Here is a 21448-nt window from a genome sequence, read left to right on the forward strand (position 1 = left end):
GAAGACGGGCCGCGATTGGGCGGCCGGCCGCAAGGAGCTTTGGGACTTGTAGTCATCTCTTGGCGGCTCAGGGCGGGAACCGGAAGCGCAGCGCACGTGAACCGCGCTGGCGCGGCGGCGGGGGGGGAGCAAACCTTGGTTGCCTGTGCCTTGGTTGTCAATGCTGTACAGTACTAGGAGTTGGGAGGTTTCAAGTCTGATGAACGGCGATATGGAAATTTTATTAATAATAACCAGTGCTTTTTCCTGGGGGGACGCATACCCCTAAACATTTTGTGAATTTTTATACTTTTGTCCATTTACTATATTTATTTTTCCTGATTTGAACTATAAAATGGTGATTTTCTTGGGTAAAAAAAAAGCACTGATAATAATGATAATAATAGACCCTTCAGGCAGGAAAACCCCAAATGTGACAATAATAATAATAATAACAACAACAATATAATTTATTATTTGTACCCCGCCCATCTGGCTGTGTTTCCCCAGCCACTCTGGGCAGCTTCCACAAAGACCAAAAATACACTAAGATGTGACACATTAATAATAATAAACCCTTAAGTGGGAGAATACTAATGTAACTGTAGGGTGGTGCCTTTATCAACCCCCTTGCAATGCCGGAATCTCATTTAAGTTGGTTCTGGAGCAGCAGCAAACAAGCTTGCTCCATCATTCATGTGACAACTCTTCAAATATTTGAAGATGGCTAGCATATCTCCTTTAAGTCTTCTCCAGGCTAAACATACTCGACTCCCTCAACCGTTTCTCATAAGGCTTGGATTCCCAATCCTTATAGATTCACAGATTCCAAGAATTGTAGAGTTGGAAGGGACCATGACGATCACCTAGTCCAGTCCCTTACAATGCAGGAATATTTTTGCCCAACATGGGGCTTGAACCCACAACCTGAGATTAAGAGTCTTGTGCTATACCAACTGAGCTATCATATGGGTCACCCTCCTCTGCACAAGTTCAAAATATAGTGTTAATTAAACTTTTTTGGGTTCAGTGTCTCCTATACTTTTTGGATAACCACCAAATATGAGGGGGTGTTACTGAAGCCATTTTTTTGCTTTCAGATTTAGCAAATGGTATCAAATAAAACATCAGTTATGAATATGTGATTCTATTTCTGCCTTGGCTGGCAGCAGTGCTCCAGAGCCTCACAGAGCCTCCAATCACCTAAAATCCTCTTTTAACAGGAGCTGCAAAGGATTCAGTATTGGGTTTTATTTATTTCTATGTTTATACCTCCCTCCCTCAGGGAGCAACAACCAGAATACTGTATATGCCCCAGGGAAAGCACAACAATTTCTGCGAAGTTTGGCTGAGTGAAGGTCATCCTGTTGAGTAGATATTTAAACCCGATTTCCCCAGCCAAAGTCCATCAACATTCAAGACACCACTACACTAACTAATCTACTTGGGGCAGCGAGGGAACTAGGTGTTTTTGTGTTTGTTTTCAAGTAAGTTGTCCCAAAGCAAGAAGGGATAATGTCCCCCACAAGTCTATAGTGTTTTGTTTTGAAGTTAGACACTAGGTGAAAATACAGATTTTTACATTTCAGGACCTATCAGAAACCACACAGCTCTGCCTTAAATTCTCTCTGGACCCATCAACAATTTTAAATTCAAGAACTGGCAACAACCCTAAGTTTACCAAGGGAGGGAGGGTAGTGTGCATTCAAAGAATCTACTCTGCCACAGAACTGCCACCCAGCTGCCTCTGTCGGCTGGGATTTTGTCCCAAAGACTTTCAAGCAACCAGTCGATACGACTAGTTTATTTATTTAATAAAATTTATATACCGCTTGATTGTAGGGGAAAGCCTCAGAGCGGTTTACAAAAAAATAATAATTATCGCTTTAAAAATTCGTACCGTAATTTAAAAAACACAGAGTTAGAAACCCAATAGAATAGGGGTTTTTGTAGTCTTTGTTTGAAATGCATTCCTGTTTCTTGGTTGTAAGCATGATTTGTTTGTGTGTGTGGAAAAGTGGCATATAAATAAAATGTATGAATGAATGAGTGATTGAACAGACTCAAACAAGTTAAAATTCATACAGGCTTTCTAAATCTCAAGGTAGGCTTGTTTAAATAAGAATGCCTTTAGCAGGCGTCGAAAAAGAATACAGTGAAGGAGCTTCAGTCTTTCTCGCTGGCGAAGAGGAGCAGCTTTAAAACTAGCTTTGACCGCCTAGAAACCTTTCGAATTCTTTGCCCATTCCTTGCGCTCCTCGCCTCTCTCTCCCTCAAATCGCGACACTGGCTTCGCGCTTGGGGAAGCAGAGCCCAGCCTCGGTGGCAGCGATTGGTTGGGTTTCCCAGCGTGACTTCTCTCTGCCAATAGAAAGTCGGAAAACTTAGACACGGGTGAAGCCGACGAGAGGGTGGGAAAAAGTCTCAGTCAGCATTTGGTGGCGGAACCGAACTGGTAAGTGCGGGATGTTTTCGCGAGGATCGGGACCCTTCCTTCGCTGAACCCGAGGGCTGGGAGGGTAGGCATATCCCATGGGAGAACAAGCTTGTTCGGGTTTATTTCCTGCGCGGCGTACCGAGGGTTTCTGAGAACGTGCAGAGTTCCCGCGCCGCGTTCGCTGTTGAGCCACCGCAGTCAAGTCACAGCGCCTCTGAGATTAAGTGGAAGGGATTCCAGGGTAGCCAGACAGTTCTATCCTTCAGTACTTCTCTCTCTCTCTCTCTCTCTCTCTCTCTCTCTCTCTCTCTCTCTCTCTCTTTCTCTCTCTTTTAAATAGAAATTTTGGAGGTGTAGGTGGCAGGGGGCTCCACATCTGTGGCAGAAGACAGCAGTGAATTATATTTGTTTTCTCCCGGTTTCTCTGGAGGAATCTCCCTTTTGCAAAACTCCAACTCTGCCTTTCCAAAGTTAAATGATTTATTGCCAGTTTTTGCTGTCTCTCTCTCTTTTAAGAGCCACAGATTTCAAATACAAAGTCTGTACTGATTAGTAATGATAAGCTGGGATAAATATGAGATACTGGAGGTAGGACACGGTAACATATTGCAGGCAGCCTGAGCCATGCTCTTGTTAGGACCTAAGGTAAGGTTACCAGACGTTCCTGTTTTCCGGGACAGTCCTCGGATTTACAGATCAGTCCCCTGACAAAATCCTATCATTTCTGCTGAAATTGAAAAGTGTCCCCGGATTCATTGAAAAAAATCTGGTAACCTTGAAAGGGTTCGCCTAAATCCCTGTTTAAAAACACAGTGACTTCTCAGGGTCTCTGGCTTTGCCCTGAAATGGTATATTTTGAAACTTCATGTCATATACCTTCTTTCAGCCCATGGCAGTTTCAAATTTTAAGACGCTATAGATTTCTCTATGTTTATTATTAACATCATCACACTCCCAAAATAATAGTAATAAAATTCTATTTATATCCCGCCCTCCCCAGCTGAATCCGGGCTCAGAGGAGCTAACAACAGTTAAAATAATACAGCATTCTAAAATCAATTCATTATAAAATTTTATAAAATAAGATTTCCTGCTGCTGCCGCCACCACCACAAAATTGGCAACAAAATTCACAATCCTACCCTAATGGAAGAGTATTGGTATTTTGCCACCTTTGTAGAAATGGCAAAAGATTCTTGCATTGCAGGGGATTGAATTAGATGACACTCACAGTCCCTTCCAACTCTACGATTCTATGCTAATCCTTAGGTAATATTTCTGCTTGTTACAGAGGTGTTGTTTTTTACATTATGTGGAAGAAACCAGAAAATGTTAATCTGGTGATTTAACTCCATGCCCATTGACCAATCCCCCTAATCTTTCATATTTGCCTTGAGAGAGCTTGGGTTTTGACCTTTGAAACTCTAAATGGTTCCGGGTTAAGTTATTAAATAAAGGACTGCCTGTGTCCACCATATGAAGCTTCTCCTGGATTAAGACCGGCACTGGCTCACCTTTAAGATCCATTTAATTGGACAGCCATGAGGAGAAGGGATGGTCCCTTCCTTATGGAACTCACTCCCAAGGGATCTGTCATTGGCTGTCTCAGTATTGAAAGGCTTTGAACTTCTACCTCTTTCAAATGACATTTAAAACGTGTGCTTTATTGGTCATGCATGCTGCTGTTTTAAAACTACGGATATGCTGGTTGAATTGCATTTAAATGTATTGTTGGTTTTTTGTGTTTTTATTTTTCTTGTAACGATAGGGAGCAACTCAAAAATATAGTGATTATTTTCTCCCTGTTGTGATTTTTTAAACATCTAAATTCCAGATAAGATGGATAAAAATCAATGATTTTTTAAAAATAAAATTTAAAAATCGGGTTTTTAAAAAAAATTAAATCGGATTTTTTAATTTAAATCAGATTTTTAAAATAAAATGCTTTTGGAGGAAAAATCTTTCTAAAGATAGTTTTCTGTTTAAGTTACATTGTAGACCAAAGGCTTTTAATCAGGAAAGAAGGATTTGTTTTAAGTTTTTCATGTGTATAAAACTCAGTCTAAGTTTTTGTTTTTTAAAAAAGTTTAACCACATCAGTTAACAAACATGGATACATATGCTATAATGTTATTGTTTTAGTTAAAGAGATTGCTTAAATTGTTATTAAGGAAATGATTATTTTTCTCCTTCCAGTAAAGTACAGCAGAAAAGTTGTCCAAATATAAACAGTTAACTTACTAAACCTCACAATAATTTCATAATTATCTGTCTATGTATTTCTAATAGTATAACCAAATCATTAATTTTTGATATAACTGTAAAAACTACAGTACTCTGAAAATGTATTATTCCAAAAATGAAACCTCAATCTGGTTGTAAATATTAAGATTATACCAGCAAGAATGAGTCTTTCTATTAAAAAATGATTTAAATCAAGTCTTACTGATTTGATTTAAATCAAATCCACCCTGATAGGATGTTAGGTGGCGAGGTGGGTTGAGGGGAAAAATTAAGCTCTTCAGAACCAAGTTACAAATGACCACAAGCTGAGTTTTACATTTATTTTGTCGCTTAATGTTATTTTTTTTCTTTTCCATCCAGGGCAAGATGTTTCTGGTAGGACTGACAGGTGGCATTGCGTCAGGGAAAAGTACGGTGGTTGCTATGCTGCGAGAACTGGGCTGCGCTGTCATTGATGCTGATGTTATAGCCCGACAAGGTGAGCCAGCCTGTTCTCCTTGGTATGAGGGTGAACAGAAGATGCACTTTTGTTCGCCAGTGGACCGCTGGCCAGAGGCAATAGATCCTCCAGGATCCCCAAGGGAGTTGTTGTTGGATCTACTATTGGGTTCTTGGCCTGGATCCATTTGTGGGATAAAAATGAGACTAAATAGATTCCAGGCCAATGCCGCTTGCCATACAGTCTTCCAGTTGTCTTGGGGCCTACCCACATACTGGTTTCCTTCCTCAAAAAGAAACTGCTGAGGCAGAATAGATGGTTAATTTGGATTAGGCCTGCAGCACTGGGGAAAAGGTAAAGGTAAAGGGACCCCTGACCACTAGGTCCAGTCGTGGCCGACTCTGGGGTTGTGGCGCTCATCTCGCTTTATTGGCTGAGGGAGCCGGCGTACAGCTTCCGGGTCATGTGGCCAGCATGACTAAGCCGCTTCTGGCGAACCAGAGCAGCGCACAGAAATGCCGTTTACCTTCCTGCTGGAGCGGTACCTATTTATCTACTTGCACTTTGACGTGCTTTCGAACTGCTAGGTTGGCAGGAGCAAGGACCAAGCAACGGGAGCTCACCCCATTGCGGGGATTCGAACCTCCGACCTTCTGATCGGCAAGTCCTAGGCTCTGTGGTTTAACCCACAGCATAAGCCAGGGGTCAGCAAACTTTTTCAGCAGGGGGCCGGTCCACTGTCCCTCAGACCTTAGTGGGGGGCTGGACTTTATTTTGAAGGGAAAAAATGAATTCCTATGCACCACAAATAACCCAGAGATGCATTTTAAATAAAAGGAAACCTTCTACTCATGTAAAAACACACTGATTCCTGGACCATCCACGGGCCGGATTTAGAAGGCGAGTGGGCCGGATCTGGCCCCCGGGCCTTAGATTGCCTACCCATGGCTTAAGCCAGGCTTCCTCAGCCTCGGCCCTCCAGATGTTTTGAGACTACAATTCCCATCATCCCTGACCACTGGTCCTGCTAGTTAGGGATCATGGGAGTGGTAGACCAAAAACATCTGGAGGGCCAAGCTTGAGGAAGTCTGGCTTAAGCGCTGCAGCTCTGATCCCAACACACACACACACACACACCCTGAGAGGCACTGTTGACCTAGAAAAACTATCTCTGCAGAAACTCTGTACCTGTAGGTGCGATGAAAACTCGCCCCCCCCCCATCAATTGCCTTTTGAAAAGCAAAATAAAACTACGTTGGGAGTTTTAAATCATGGAATTGTAATGTAATATGCCTGTGAGCTTCTAAACTTATTTGACTCACTGCTGCTGGAAAGACAGAATGCTGATCTACTGGTCTGTTCCGATAGAGCAGATCTTGTGCGCTTGTTTGTTAGCCTGTGGATCGCTGCTGGAGGCAGGAGCTCTAAATGCAGAAAGCTTGGGAGAGCTCATGTGGCTTTCTGCTTGCGAGGAAGAGAAGCTGTGTTCATCCCTCCGTCGACAGCACTTGGAAACTGTCTATTTGCTAGTTGAAGGACCTCTGCAAATAGTTTGGGCCAGTTGAAGCTAGGGCTGCTGTGGATTCTGATGCCAGCTGATTTGCAATTGCTGGACTAATGTGCAGCTCAGAATGTGGTTATCTGTCAGATTTCACACATCTCCAAATTTCTCGGCCCAAGAAATGAAAAGGCTCAGTATGCGTTATAAATGCACGTGTTGTTGTTTAGTCGTGTCCGACTCTTCGTGACCCCATGGACCAGAGCATGCCAGGCACTCCTGTCTTCCACTGCCTCCTGCAGTTTGGTCAAACTCATGCTGGTAGCTTCGAGAACACTGTCCAACCATCTTGTCCTCTGTCTTCCCCTTCTCCTTGTGCCCTCAATCTTTCCCAACATCAGGGTTTTTTTTCCAGGGAGTCTTCTCTTCTCATGAGATGGCCACAGTATTGAAGCCTCAGCTTCAGATAAATGCACATATTAGGATAGAAACGCATACATCGAGACGCAGTGCATATTTAAATATGCATTCTGTGGTAGAAAGCATATTTAAAATACAAATGTTCCTACGGGTTTTCCAAAAACAAAATTTGCAAATTAATGGGCAACTGGTACAGATTGGATTCATGAATGAGTGTATGTAGGAACTGACACAAACTGTCTTATCGCAAGCAACACTTCTCAACTTGCGGTTGGTCTCTGCTGTCCCCCTTGGCTCTGATCGAGTTTCCCAGTGCTACCCCTGACAAAAAATTGAAAGCAACTCTGGTGGAGTCTTAATGTTAACCCCTTTCCTCAGTGGTCCAGCCACACTTCCTGGCATACCAGCGCATCGTGCATTCCTTTGGCCCCGAAATTCTCCTGGAGAGCGGCGAGATCAACCGCGAAGCTCTGGGAAGCATAGTTTTCTCTCAGCCCGAAAAGCGTCGGCTGCTGAATTCCATCACTCACCCTGAGATACAGAAGGAGATGGTAAAACAGATTTTGAAATACTTTATGCTGGGTAAGCTACTGGTGAGGTTGGTTTTTATTTTTATTTTACTTTGCGGAATCCTCGGGGCATCGATACACGCTGACAAAAGCTGCATCGTCTCCCTTTGCCCTGCATTTTATTTTATTTTTCTTTGCCGGCCAAGAGGGGACGGACTGTAAAAAGGCCTCTGAGCTGCTTCCTTTGTGCCGTGTTTGCGCTCATCCATTCACTGCTTACATCCTGAGAATCCTTCCTTCTTTATCCTTGCCCTTTGCATTTTTGCTCCCTTAACGTTGCCTTTAAAGAGCACACACAAAAGAGTCTTTGGGAAGTATTGTGCATAATGTCACACCTTCAGAAATGCTCGCACGCACCCCCAGCCCCCCCCCCCACTTTTCCCGGGCGCTCTTATAAAAGCTCTTTTTGAACTCGATAAGGTAAAAGAATGGTTTGACAGCTGGGATTTCTCTATTCCCTTTCATTCCTCTGATAACTGTAACAAATACAGCTGACAAATCTGTCTAATCAAGGGCCTGATAATATCGCTGGCTGCTTTGGAGGTCTCGGGGTAGCAGAGAAGGGTCTCCTCGCAAGGAGGAACTCATTGAAAGCAGACAGGGTGGGAGGGAGAGCCAGAGCTCTCTGTTTTCCAGTTTCTAAGGCCAATATAACCCCCTTAGATGAGAGGGGAAAGCGTTTAGGGAACTGGGAAAATAGCCTCACTGGTGATCTTCAAAGCTTTGTTCTTCAGAAGACCTAAACTTTTCGGCAAATTAAGGTAATTGGAGTAATTCAACTCCCGTCATTCAAATTAGTGGCAATATTATAAAAGCGACTCCTCCTCTGAACTGCACACTATAATGCTGGAACTTCCCTTTGCTTCCAAAGGAGTTTGCCACATGAAGCCAGAGGAGGGGAGCGTTCCCTGGTCAGAAAAACGACATCACAGTGCCTTGTTCGGTACATGGATCCTGGCCCAATTTTGTTGTTGCTAAATAATTTTTATTAATTTTCAATTACAAAAATCCAATACAGTGGTACCTCGCAAGACGAAATTAATTCGTTCTGCAAGTTTTTTCGTCTTGCGAATTTTTCGTCTTGCGAAGCACGGATGCACCCTGGTATTAACAGTTTTAAGAGAAAGGAAACAAACTTGCAAGACGTTTTCGTCTTGCGAAGCAAGCCCATAGGGAAATTCGTCTTGCGAAGCAACTCAAAAAACGAAAAACTCTTTCGTCTTGCGAGTTCTTCGTCTTAAGAGGCATTCGTCTTGCGAGGTACCACTGTATGCACCATATTATATTAACGTCAAATAAAGGTAAAGGGACCACTGACCATTAGGTCCAGTCGTGGCCGACTCTGGGGTTGCAGCGCTCATCTCGCTTTATTGGCCAAGGGAGCCGGCGTACAGATTCCGGGTCATGTGGCCAGCATCTGCTTCTCGCGAACCAGAGCAGCACACAGAAACGCCGTTTACCTTCCCGCCAGAGTGGTACCTATTTATCTACTTGCACTTTGACGTGCTTTCAAACTGCTAGGATGGCAGGAGCAGGGACCGTGCAACAGGAGCTCACCCCATCCCAGGGATTTGAACCGCTGACCTTCTGATTGGCAAGTCCTAGGCTCTGTGGTTTAACCCACAGTGCCACCCTCGTCCCTCTCAAATAAAGGTACCTTTTACCTTAAACACCAAATAGTGATACTAATTCAAATACAAATCAATTACATAGCCAATTATAAATGTTGTGGGGCTTCCCAGTTGCTGTACTTCAGGGTCTGACTCCCTTTAATTCTGCCTCCAGACTCTTGCTCAAACGAAATACAATCCATTCTTGATAAAATCCCTTATACCACAGCTACAAAAGTTAACTTCAGTTCGCATTAACACATATAATAATTTGTAAATTCGCAGGTGAAGTTCTCCTTTCTTCTCCTGTGTGAGGTTTTAATTTCTGTCAGTTGTTCCGTTAATTCTTTATCCAATATTATGTCCATATGAGGCCTTCTGGCTTTGTTGACTCAGAGTTATTCTGAAGAAATCTCGCTCTTTGTTCTGATTGCAACTGGAAAATTCCACTTTCAATTTCAGGCAGGGAGCCACCCAAATTTTACTCCAGAATCTGACAAGGGGATGAAATCACCCACACTCTTGAATTTGCAGCGCTTTACACAAAACTCCTTGTGCAGTTATTTGTGTGTGTGTTTGTGTGTGGAATGAATGCTTGCAGTTTCTACAACGTTTGCGATACAAAATTCACCTCCCTCCTCCCTTCCGCAGGCCATCGGTATGTGATCCTTGATATCCCACTCCTTTTTGAAACCAACACGCTGATCAAGTTCATGAAACACACCGTTCTCGTGTACTGGTAAGGGTATCACAGGGAACGATGTCGTTATGTCACAATACAAAAGCGCCAGTCAGTCTGACAGAGGATGCTCATTGGAATTCATTGGCTCCTGAACTGAGTCAGGAATCATAGAATTTAGACTAGGGTCATCTAGTCTAACCCCCTGCAATGCAGGAATCTCAACTAGATCATACATGACAGATGGCTGTCCAACCTCTGCTTACATGGAATTTCCACGTGACCATTCAGATGAACCAAATCCATTATAACTGGTTGTTCGTACAGTCGTACTTTGGAAGTTGAACAGAATCCATTCTGGAAGTCCATTCAACTTCCAAAATGTTTGGAAACCAAAGTGCGGCTTCTGATTGGCTGCAGGAAGCCCCGTCAGACGTTTGGCTTCCAAAAACAGTTTGCAAACCGGAACAGTCCCTTCTGGGTTTGTGGCATCTGGGAGCTAAAAATTTGAGAACTAAGCTGTTTGAAATATAAGCTAGGTGTCAAATGGCTCCTTAAAACCAGGGTTACAGTCGCTAAAATGAAATGCCTCCTTGCCATTTTGGGGGCAGACTCAAAATCTGTGCAGATAAAACATAACAAATAGAATTCTACAAGTGTGTGAAAACAGGCAAGATCCAAGGTTCTCCAGGCATACACCTCCATATGGCAGGAGACATTAGGAACCATCCTGGCGCCCAGGCATCTTTACCTGGTTGCAGGTGGCTGATAGCCAGGTGCAATATGCACCTGGCAGATTCCAAACTCTGTTTCTGCCGCATTTTTTAGGGCAGTACTGAAAGGGCCACACAGAATATTGTTGTGCTTCCGAATGGACTGACCCTTGGAAAGGGTTGGAGCTCCTGCAAACCTGTGAAAATAGTTAAATAAAAAGTTTATTTTGTAGGGACCACAGTCCTGACTGGGTAATGTTGCCGAGGCCGCAAGCCTCTGATGGACGAAGATAGAGCTAAAAGTGACCAGAGCAACAAATGTAACTCTTACCTTTGTGTAATAGGCTAATGTCTGCACGCACACACATATACACACACACACCAGGCAAGCAAGGGACGTTATCAGAGTTTAAGGACCTGGTCCTGCCATGCAGGAACAATCACGAACCATGCAAAGCAGAACCAGTGATGGGGATGGTCTGGGAAGAGGGGTGTGTGGCTGGGAAGAGACCCAAATTCCAGAGGGAGAGGCCCCTGAGGGCTGCTTTTTGCCCCCAAGCCTGAGGTGTCCCATCCTCAAGTTAGATGGAGAAGGTAAAAGCATCTCTTCAGGGAATTCATTGGGAATTAATTAGCTGTTCCTGTTAAACCACAGGGCTTGCCGATCAGAAGGTCGGCGGTTCGAATCCCCACGACAGGGTGAGCTCCCGTTGTTTGGTCCCTGCTCCTGCCAACCTAGCAGTTCGAAAGCATGTCAAAGTGCAAGGAGATAAATAGGTACCGCTCCGGCGGGAAGGCAAACGGTGTTTCCGTGCGCTGCTCTGGTTCGCCAGAAGCGGCTTAGTCATGCTGGCCACATGACCCGGAAGCTGTACGCCGGCTCCCTTGGCCAATAAAGTGAGATGAGCGCTGTAACCCCAGAGTCGGTCACGACTGGACCTAATGGTCAGGGGTCCCTTTAGCTTTACCTATCCTCCGACAGGTTTTTTTGTGTGTGTGTGTTTACTTTTTCCTCAGCAGATTTGCCGGTTGAGGTCCTTGTCCTTCACCCCTCAGAACTCAGCCTTGATAACTGAGCCCACTCTGCTTGGCCATGACCCTTCCCACTGATCTCTTCGGAGGCCACGTTCACACCCTAAAGCACTATGACACTGCTTGAAAGAGTTGTGGCTTCCCCCAAAGAATTGTGGGAGCTGTAGTTTGTTAAAGGGTGCAGAGAGTTGTTAGGGGTGGCACTTGTTCCTCTCACAGAGCTACACTGCTGACTGTTTTAACCGTCAACCCCTCTTCACAGGGAACTCTTGAGAATTGTAGTTCTGTGAGGCATCCAGTTGTTGTTTTTTAAAAAATGATTTATTAAAACTATATGCTGCCATTCATCAAAAGATCTCAGGACAGTTCGCAGAATAAACTACAAGATAAAACACAAGTAAATAATTAAACCAAAGCAGCAAAACAATAACAGACACATTTAAAAGGCTGTGGAATATTAATCGGCCAAAGGCCTGGTTGAAGAGGAACGTTTTCTTCTGGCGCCTAAAGCTATATAATGAAGGCGCCAGTCGAAGTATTCCACAAATGGGGAGCCACTGCAGAAAAGGCCCTTTCTCATGTTGCCACCCTCCAGACCTCTCAGCAAAGTACAGCTCCCAGATATATATATTTTTTTTTGGGGGGGGGGAGCCGTGACTGTTTAAAATGGTATCGTAAGACTTTAAACATATATATATATATATATATATATATATATATATATATATATATATATGCAGGTTTTGGTGTCCTCGGGTGTCTTCCCGTGTAAAAGTTGGGGTGTCTAGGCGACGTTTCGACGAGGTCTCACTCGTCATCTTCAGGCTGGTGCTTTCGGCTTCTTGTTACTGGAACAGAGCGAGTGAGACCTCGTCGAAACGTCGCCTAGACACCCCAACTTTTACACGGGAAGACACCCGAGGACACCAAAACCTGCATTCCTGTACCCGTGAAAATCTACGAAAGCATATATATATATATATATATATATATATATATATATATATATGGTATCGTAAGACTTTAAACACACACACACACACACATATATATATATATATATATATATATATATATATATATATATATGTTAAAAGTCTTACGATACCATATATAGATATATATGGTAAAGGACCCCTGGACTGCTAACAATTGCTAGCTGGACCAGTCTGTTTCCAGCATATCATTTTTCCTGCTAGATGACCGTTGGAAACCAAGAGGAGGGCATAAAGATAAGGTAGATATAGATATAGGTATAGGTATAGAAGAAGGTAAAGGACCCCTGGATGGTTTCAGGCCAAGGGAGCCGGCGTTTGTCCACAGACAGCTTTCTGGGTCATGTGGCCAGCAGGACTAAGCCGCTTCTGGCGCAACGGAACACCGTGACAGAAACCAGAGCGCACGAAAACGCCATTTAGCTTCCCGCCACAGTGGTACTTATTTATCTACTTGCACTGGTGTGCTTTCGAACTGCTAGGTTGGCAGGAGCTGGAACAGAGCGACGGGAGCTCACCCCGTTGCAGGGGATTCGAAGCGCCGACCTTCCGATCGGCAATCCCAAGAGTCTCACTGGTTTAGACCACCCGCATCCCATACATATGGTGTGTATGTGGCCATAGTCTCTCCCTGCTTCTCCATGTCTTAGCTGTGCTGGAGTGTGTAAGAGCAGCCGGAATTGACTAGATAGATGGGAGGGCGGTGTACACACACACAAACACACACACCTTTCTGACTTTCTCTCTGAGCTCAGTTCCTCTTCCCTTCCTTTTCCAAGTGACCCACAGAGCCAGTTGTCCCGCCTGATGCGCCGGAACGGGTTGACCCAGGCGGAGGCCGAAGCGCGCATTGCCGCCCAGCTGCCCCTGGACCAAAAGGTCAAGCTGGCCGGCCACGTCATCGACAACTCGAGAGACGTCGAGACCACGAGGAAGCAGGTCTTGAAGCTGCACTCCTCGTTGGAGGACTCCATGGACTTCCTCCTGGTGCGGCTCCTGGCCCTCACAGCAGCAGCTGGGGTTAGCGGCTTGCTGTATTTCCTACTGCGGCAGCTCATGTCTTAACTTGCCCTTGGTGGTAATGACGGGGGAGGAAAGGGGGACCGAACCCTTCCGTGTTGGGAAGGGCAATAGAAACCCAGAACCTTTCCCTACGTTTTGCAGCCCGAACGACTCAAAAGACCTCAAAAGCCAGGCAGCAAGCCTGTTGTCTTTCTGAACGCCTCTGGAAGTGAAAAGAGGCATCATTCATTCCAAAGCGGCTTTCGGCTATCTTTGTACGCGGCTCCCTTGCAAAAGATTTTAGTCGCACCTGAGGGGTTGTGGGTGTTGTTAACTAAAGCTGGTAGGAATTTTGGTCTGCTGGGCCAAGGGGCTGTGGGTGGGGACGAAACTTGCTGGCTACTACTGCAGTGTAAAAACGCATCCTATTAAATTTGACATGAGGGTAAGCCCACAACAAAGTTGCTTTTTTTAAAAAAAAAGGGGGGTACTGTGCACCTCTTGCCCCTCCCTCCCTCTGATATGCCATTGACTGCATCCTTGAGAGCTTCCTTTTCAATGGGTCTTCAGGAATGTGGTAAATATTGAATATTGCTTGTGGGGCACTCAGCCAAAATGCTCTCTGTGGGGAACCAACAAGGAAAAGTCACTTCTCGGAGGTGTGAAAATACTGTATCCTGGGAAGTTGGAGAGGCTGTTCCTTTTTTTTTTCTTCACCTCTGGAGGCTGTTTGGTTACTGCATTTCATTTAACATCAATTTATCTGTATGACTCATACAGCTCAAGCGTTATGTACTACAGTCTTACAATATAGTATTTGTAATTATGAACTGGAGCTTGTAGGGTTTTTTCCGCCCCTCAGCGCCTGGCTTATATTCAGACAGATCATGATGATGATTGTTATTTATGGATCTTGTTATTTATGAATCGTGTCATGTTAAAGCATCCGGAAGCAATCTGCAATGCAATTAAAACCTATATAAAACACACACACATACATACATACATACATAGGTAAAGGGACCCCTGACCATTAGGTCCAGTCGTGGCCGACTCTGGGGTTGCTGCGCTCATCTCACTTTATTGGCCAAGGGAGCCGGCATACAGCTTCTGGGTCATGTGGCCAGCATGACTAAGCCGCTTCTGGCGAACCAGAGCAGCGCACAGAAACGCCGTTTACCTTCCCACCAGAGTGGTACCTATTTATCTACTTGCACTTTGACGTGCTTTCGAACTGGCAGGAGCAGGGACCAAGCAACGGGAGCTCACCCCACTGCAGGGATTCGAACCACTGACCTTCTGATCGGCAAGTCCTAGGCTCTGTGGTTTAACCCACAGCACCGCCCGCGTCCCTATGTATATACATACAAAGCAGTTAAAACAATTGCATATATAAAAACACACACATTTAGATAGATACATACAGTACACATACATACAAATGGAAGGAGCTCTAATGGTCTGCTTATGGCATATGGAATGGCCCTCCTGATAGGATGCCCTCTCCTGCGAAAATGCAGTGATTGGTCAGGTGAGATGACTAACACATTCCAAATACGTGGTTTTCAAACTTCTGCATTTAGGGAGCCTTTATACTGTGTACTGAGTCCAAGGAGCCTTGCTGCAGTCCCTGCACATAACATATTAGCGCCGATATGCATTGCATGGGGAAATCGGCAAGGATGGAAAAATCTATGGCGTCTCTGCACTTTGGAATACTGTTTAAAGTTCTGGTTTTCCCTTCTCAAAAAACATTGAGGCGGAGGTTCGGAAAAGGGCAGCCGGAATTACCATTCCGTGAAGAAAGTTCCCAAGATTTGGGCCTTTTCCGTTCAGAAAAAAATGGTGTAACAATAGAGGTTTTTTCCTCTTGAAATGCGGGAACCCAGAGCTATCCAATGGAGGAGAGGCGGGAGAAAGTGCTTCTTTTACACCTTGCCTAGTTAAACTGTGGAACTAGCTGCCACAAGATGCAGGCCCGGACGTCAACCTAGATGGCTTTAGAAGCGCTGCAGACAAATTCATGGAGGATTAGGCTATCGATGACTTGTAGGAGCTGCGGTGACTAGGTGGTACGTCCTGTGACAGAGGTGTGCCTTTGAATCCCAGGCATTGGGGAACACAGTAGGGTAGGGGGCAGCAAGGTTTACCTCGCCTGGGCCGGTTCACTCCAGTGGAGATTCCTCCATGGGCCGCATTAAGCACATGGGCCCGCAATTTTTTGCGCATGCGCGAATTTCGTCGCCGTGGAAGCGAGTCTCCGCACAATGCTGTGTCAGTTTAGTGCAGCGTGCGAGGAGTTGCCGAGTGGGCAGCTCGGTTGGGGGTGGCTCGTGGGCCGGTTAAACCAGGGGTAGGCAAACTAAGGCCCGGGGGCCAGATGCGGCCCAATCGCCTTCTCAGTCTGGCCCGCGGATGGTCTGGGAATCAGCGTGTTTTTACATGAGTAGAATGTCCTTTTTCTTTAAAATGCATCTCTGGGTTATTTGTGGGGCCTGCCTGGTGTTTTTACATGAGTAGAATATGTCCTTTTTTTAAAAAAATGCATCTCTGGGTTATTTGTGGGGCACAGGAATTTGTTCATATTTTTTTTTCAAACTACAGTTCAGCCCCCCACATGGTCTGAGGGACGGTGGACCAGCCCACGGCTGAAAAAGGTCGCTGAAACGACCCCCGTGGGCTGCTTGTGGCCCATGGGCCTTAGGTTGCCTACCCCTGCAGTAGGGAGACTGCTTTTGCACTTGTATGCCGCTTGTGGGCTTCGTCCCTGGTTGGCCAGGGCAGATATAAGAATCACAGAATCACAGAGCTGGAAGGGACCATGAGGGTCTTTATTCCTGCAATGCAGGCATATTTCATCTGGCATGGGGCTCAAACCCATGACCCTCAGATTAAGAATCTCCTGCTCTATGGACTGAGCTACGGGGTGGTAGACTAGAGCCAGCAGGGCCCTTCTCACCCTCTTAAGCAGGCTTCCTCAACCTTGGCCCTCCAGATGTTTTTGGCCTACAACTCCCATGATCCCTAGCTAGCAGGACCAGGGGTCAGGGATGATGGGAATTGTAGTCTCAAAAACATCTAGAGGGCCAGGGTTGAGGAAGCCTGGCTTATGCCATCGGTAGGCAAACTAAGGCCCGGGGGCTGGATCCGGCCCAATCGCCTTCTAAATCTGGCCGCGGACGGTCCGGGAACCAGCGTGTTTTTACATGAGTAGTATGTGTGCTTTTATTTAAAATGCATCTCTGGGTTATTTGTGGGGCCTGCCTGGTGTGTTTACATGAGTAGAATGTGTGCCTCTTCACTCTTGACATCGGAAGCTGTTCACTTCTCAGGACAGGATAAAAGGAGACCATTGCTCCTGAAGGTTGTCGGCCATTTTGTCTTCTTCAACCAGCTCCGATTGCAGGTCACAGTTCCACCAGGACTTTCTCCTGTGAAACAGATGCCTTCTTTGTTGGAGTGCTTTGAGGAAGTTGACAGAAACAGAATTGCTCTGAGGCTGGCTGGGTTTCACATCCTTTCGATATTGATGCCTCCACTTCCGCAAGCGAAAAGCAGAAGGCAGAAGTCATCCGTAAATGGCCGGAGGCTTGCAGCCAATATTTTGTTTGGTAAATTCCAACCCACACAAGAAGAAAATCTCTACCCAGCTTCAAATGCACCTCTCCCATTCACCTCTCAATGTCCCTCCTTGCTTCTTGCCTGTGTCCTTTAAAAAGAAATACTGTAAACCATTGATTTTTATTCAAAGGTATACAGAAATACACACCCATTACAAAGTATCTGTTTATAATATATACAGCCACTTAATCTGAAGAGGAAGAAAATACAAGAAAAGGAGAAATCTGACGAAGGAGAAAGCAAGAGAGAAGGAAAAGAATGAAAAAGCCAAAGAAAGATAAGAACAAAATAAAACGGCATCCGACTCTCTGTAGAATGAATATTATATTCATTCTTTAAGATCCAACCACTCTCTCTTCTATGAACTAGTATTTTTTCAGTCTTCAAATCCAGATATTACAAGATCATTTTCTCTGTCACGCGAAAAGCATACAAAATTTCTAGCCCTTCAGCAATGGTAGTAATGATTTTTCTCTTTATCAAACATACTGTATTAGCCATCTCCGCCAAGTCCAACAATTTTGCCTGAGTTTATCCTGATTCATGCCTTGGTGATGGCTCTCTCATAGTTTGTTGTGTGTGTGATGGAGGGGCACCTGCCCATCAACAAATGTGTCAGCTGACAGCTTCAAATGGTTGGGAGATTTGATTTGCATGATTTCCCTCTCTGTCACAGGAGAGGCACTGCTTAAGTGGAGCTTTCATGTAAGCAGGTATCACAGGCAGAATGCCTGGCTCAGATGTTCTTGGAAGGCGAAAAGAATATCGCCTCCAGCCCAGGGAACCAGGACTTCCTTTGCCCTACGCAATCTCCAGTCCCTTTTCCTCCTCCTTTAGGCAAGTGCTGTGGGTGTTGTTTTTAAAGAAGAAAAAAATAAAACCATTGATTTTCAACAAGACATGCAAAAAGATTACACCAATAAGCACAGTGCCGTGTAGAATATCAGACAAAGTCTCCCCATAAAAGTGATAAAACAAACATCCAAATGCAAAGTTGATCGATCCAGCAATGTAGAAACGAGATACATAGTGGACTCTCGGGTTGCGGACGTGATCCGTGCGGGATGCACGCGTGGGTTGCCATTCGGCGCTTCCGTGCATGTGCGCCAAAACCTGGACACCCATTCCAGTACTTCCGGGTTTCGGCGGGTCCGTAACCCGAAAAAATGCATCCTGAAGTTTCTGTAACCTGAGGCATGACTACTTACAGAAAAGGGGAGAAAAAGCATAAAGACAAAATATATTTACAGTATATTATTCTTGCCATGTAAATAATACTATACAGTGGTACCTCGGGTTAAGTACTTAATTCGTTCCAGAGGTCCGTACTTAACCTGAAACTGTTCTTAACCTGAAGCACCACTTTAGCTAATGGGGCCTCCTGCTGCTGCCGCGGCACCAGAGCACAATTTCTGTTCTCATCTTGAAGCAAAGTTTTTAACCTGAAGCACTATTTCTGGGTTAGCGGAGTCTGTAACCTGAAGCGTATGTAACCCGAGGTACCACTGTATATGAGCACCTCTTACATGTTCATGGGAGACAGACACAGAAAGGAAAAGTTATTATTGCAACTAAAACCTTGGGAGAGCCCATTCCCCATGGTTGACCAACATAATAAAATGGTACCCAACAGAAAGAAATCTGTCTCTCTTCATTTGACCCCTCGGGACCCTTAGCTGATAAGTCGGTTTTTTCTAAAAGTGCCATTTCCCAAACTTTAGAATACCAGAATGCAACATTAGCACCAGCAAGATCTCTCCAGAACCGGGCTGTTGCAATTCTCGCTGCTGTAAGTAAATAGATGATCAGTTGTTTATTACAAAGATTCCCTTCTCTGTGTGTTAAAGCTTCACTGCCACGTGCGCAAGATTGTACGAGACAAACGGATTCTCCTTTAAAGCTGAGAAACGGTTGTGACATTTCTGGAGCACCCCACCCAGAGCTCACAAAGCAAGCTGCAGCAGCAAAAGGACAGCAAAAACCCCTGAACTAAGGAAAAAAGGCTAGGTATTGTTGACAGGCCGATTATTTCCAGAGGCAAGCCGAGGTTGCTACTTCAACAGGAAGAAACAGCTAACCCTGGCTCCCTAATGAGCGTACATGTGTTTGCAAGTAAGTATGTCTCTCCTTGTAGCTATTTAGTTTTTTCAAGTGTGTAGTTACAGTATCTATAATTATATTTTGCTGGTGGCCGCGAAGTCTCTGATGCTGGATTGCCTGCGGCGACTGAGAATTTGCTCTCAGAACCAGTTTGGAAGAAGAAGAAGTAGTAGTAGAAGAAGAAGAGGAGGAGGAAGAGTTTGGATTTGATTCCCTGCTTTATCACTACCCTAAGGAGTCTCAAGGGACGTGGGTGGCGCTGTGGGTTAAACCACAGAGCCTAGGGCTTGCCGATCAGAAGGTTGGCGGTTCAAATCCCCGCAACGAGGTGAGCTCCCGTTGCTCGGTCCCTGCTCCTGCCAACCTAGCAGTTCGAAAGATGTCAAAGTGCAAGTAGATAAATAGGTACCGCTCCAGCAGGAAGGTAAATGGCGTTTCCATGCACTGCTCTGGTTCGCCAGAAGCGGCTTAGTCATGCTGGCAACATGAGCCGGAAGCTGTACTCTGGCTCCCTCGGCCAATAAAGCGAGATGAGCGCCGCAACCCCAGAGTCGGTCACGACTGGACCTAATGGTCAGGTGTCCCTTTACCTTTTTTTAAGGAGTCTCAAAGTGGCTAACAATCTCCTTTCCCTTCCTCCCCCACAACAATCACTCTGTGAGGTGAGTGGGGCTGAGAGACTTCAAAAAAGTGTGACTAGCCCAAGGTCACCCAGCAGCTGCATGTGGAGGAGCGGAGACGCGAACCCGGTTCCCCAGATTACGAGACTACCCCTCTTAACCACTACACCACACTGGCTCCCAGTAATCCTGTGAGGGAAGGGAAGGTAGTTGGTTTGGCTGGGACTATAAACATGGCTAAGGGTGAAACTGTGAAGAAGCCATGGGAAGCTAATAGGCAGTGTGTATGGAGGTCTTGGACAGCCTCAGTGTTGTGGTCCAAAGGAAAGCAGAGCAATATGTTTGGCACCATATTGGTTGCAGGAGTTGCCGGAAGGAAGCGTAGAAGGCGCCTTAGGGACTCCACTCAGAAATTGTGTAGGGTTTTCTCCTTAGCCTCTTCTTCTCTCGAAGATATCCCGCAAGACAGTGGAGGTTTCGGGTCAGAGTTTTCCTTCTCCTGGTTGGGCTACCTTCCCAGGTTGATGGGCCCCATCTGCCCCTCATGTTCCTCTATGGCAGGGGGTCAGCAAACTTTTTCAGCAGGGGGGGCCAGTCCACTGCCCCTCAGATCTTGTGGGGGGCCGGGCTATATTTTTTTTTTGGGGGGGGGATGAACAAATTCCTATGCCCCACAAATAACCCAGAGATGCATTTTAAATAAAAGCACACATTCTACTCATGTAAAAACACCAGTCAGGCCCCACAAATATCCCAGAGATGCGCTTTAAATAAAAGGACACATTCTGCTCATGTAAAAAAAAACGCTGATTCCCGGACCGTCCGCAGGCTGGATTTAGAAGGCGATTGGGCCGGATCCGGCCCCCGGGCCTTAGTTTGCCTATATAATTAATAATAATAATAATAATAATAATAATAATAATAATAATAATAATTTATTATTTATACCTTGCCCGTCTGGCTGAGTTTCCCCAGCCACTCTGGACGGCTTCCAACAAAATGTTAAAATACAATGGTGTGTTAAACATTAAAAGCTCCCCTAAACATGGCCTGCCTTCAGATGTCTTCTAAAAGTCTGGTAGTTGTTCTTCTCTTTGACATCTGGTGGAAGGGCATTCCACAGGGCAGGTGCCACTACAGAGAAGGCCCTCTGCCTGGTTCCCTGTAACCTCACTTCTTGCAGCCCTCGGAGCTGGATCTCAGTGTCTGGGCTGAATGATGAGGGTGGAGACGCTCCTTCAGGTATACTGGACCGAGGCTGTTTAGGGCTTTAAAGGTCAGCACCAACACTTTGAATTGTGCTCGGAAACGTACTGCTCTATGGCGTGTGCAGAAACCTCCTTAATCATTGGATCCACTATTGGTCTGGCTACTCAATCCTACAGAGCCCATCTTCACATGCAGGGGAAATCCCTAACTCACCCTGGGTTTGAGACCCATCAGCTGCCCTGACCTGGTTTACCTGGCCAGTTGAAGCCATCTTCCCAGGAT

At 45.4% G+C, this 21448-nt stretch overlaps 1 protein-coding gene and 1 long non-coding RNA gene across 2 annotated transcripts; one reads left to right on the forward strand and one right to left on the reverse strand.

Moving 5' to 3' along the window:
* The first annotated feature begins 2297 nt into the window (after positions 1 to 2297).
* Positions 2298 to 14603, forward strand: DCAKD (dephospho-CoA kinase domain containing). The gene is made up of 5 exons (XM_081884451.1): positions 2298 to 2434; positions 5020 to 5137; positions 7395 to 7598; positions 9847 to 9934; positions 13394 to 14603. The coding sequence occupies exons 2-5, from the start codon at positions 5026 to 5028 to the stop codon at positions 13677 to 13679; spliced, it is 690 nt and encodes a 229-aa protein (XP_081740577.1). The 5' UTR covers positions 2298 to 2434; positions 5020 to 5025; the 3' UTR covers positions 13680 to 14603.
* A 1552-nt stretch (positions 14604 to 16155) lies between these two features.
* LOC309354453 lies at positions 16156 to 19454 on the reverse strand. Its single transcript, XR_014162315.1, has 2 exons — positions 18757 to 19454; positions 16156 to 18528 (listed from the first exon to the last, which is right to left on the reverse strand). It is a non-coding gene; the product is annotated as an uncharacterized lncRNA (long non-coding RNA).
* Between the last annotated feature and the right edge of the window lie 1994 nt (positions 19455 to 21448).

Source organism: Podarcis melisellensis (genome assembly GCF_964234715.1).
Source record: "Podarcis melisellensis genome assembly, chromosome: 13".
NCBI classification, from domain to species: Eukaryota; Metazoa; Chordata; class Lepidosauria; order Squamata; family Lacertidae; genus Podarcis; species Podarcis melisellensis.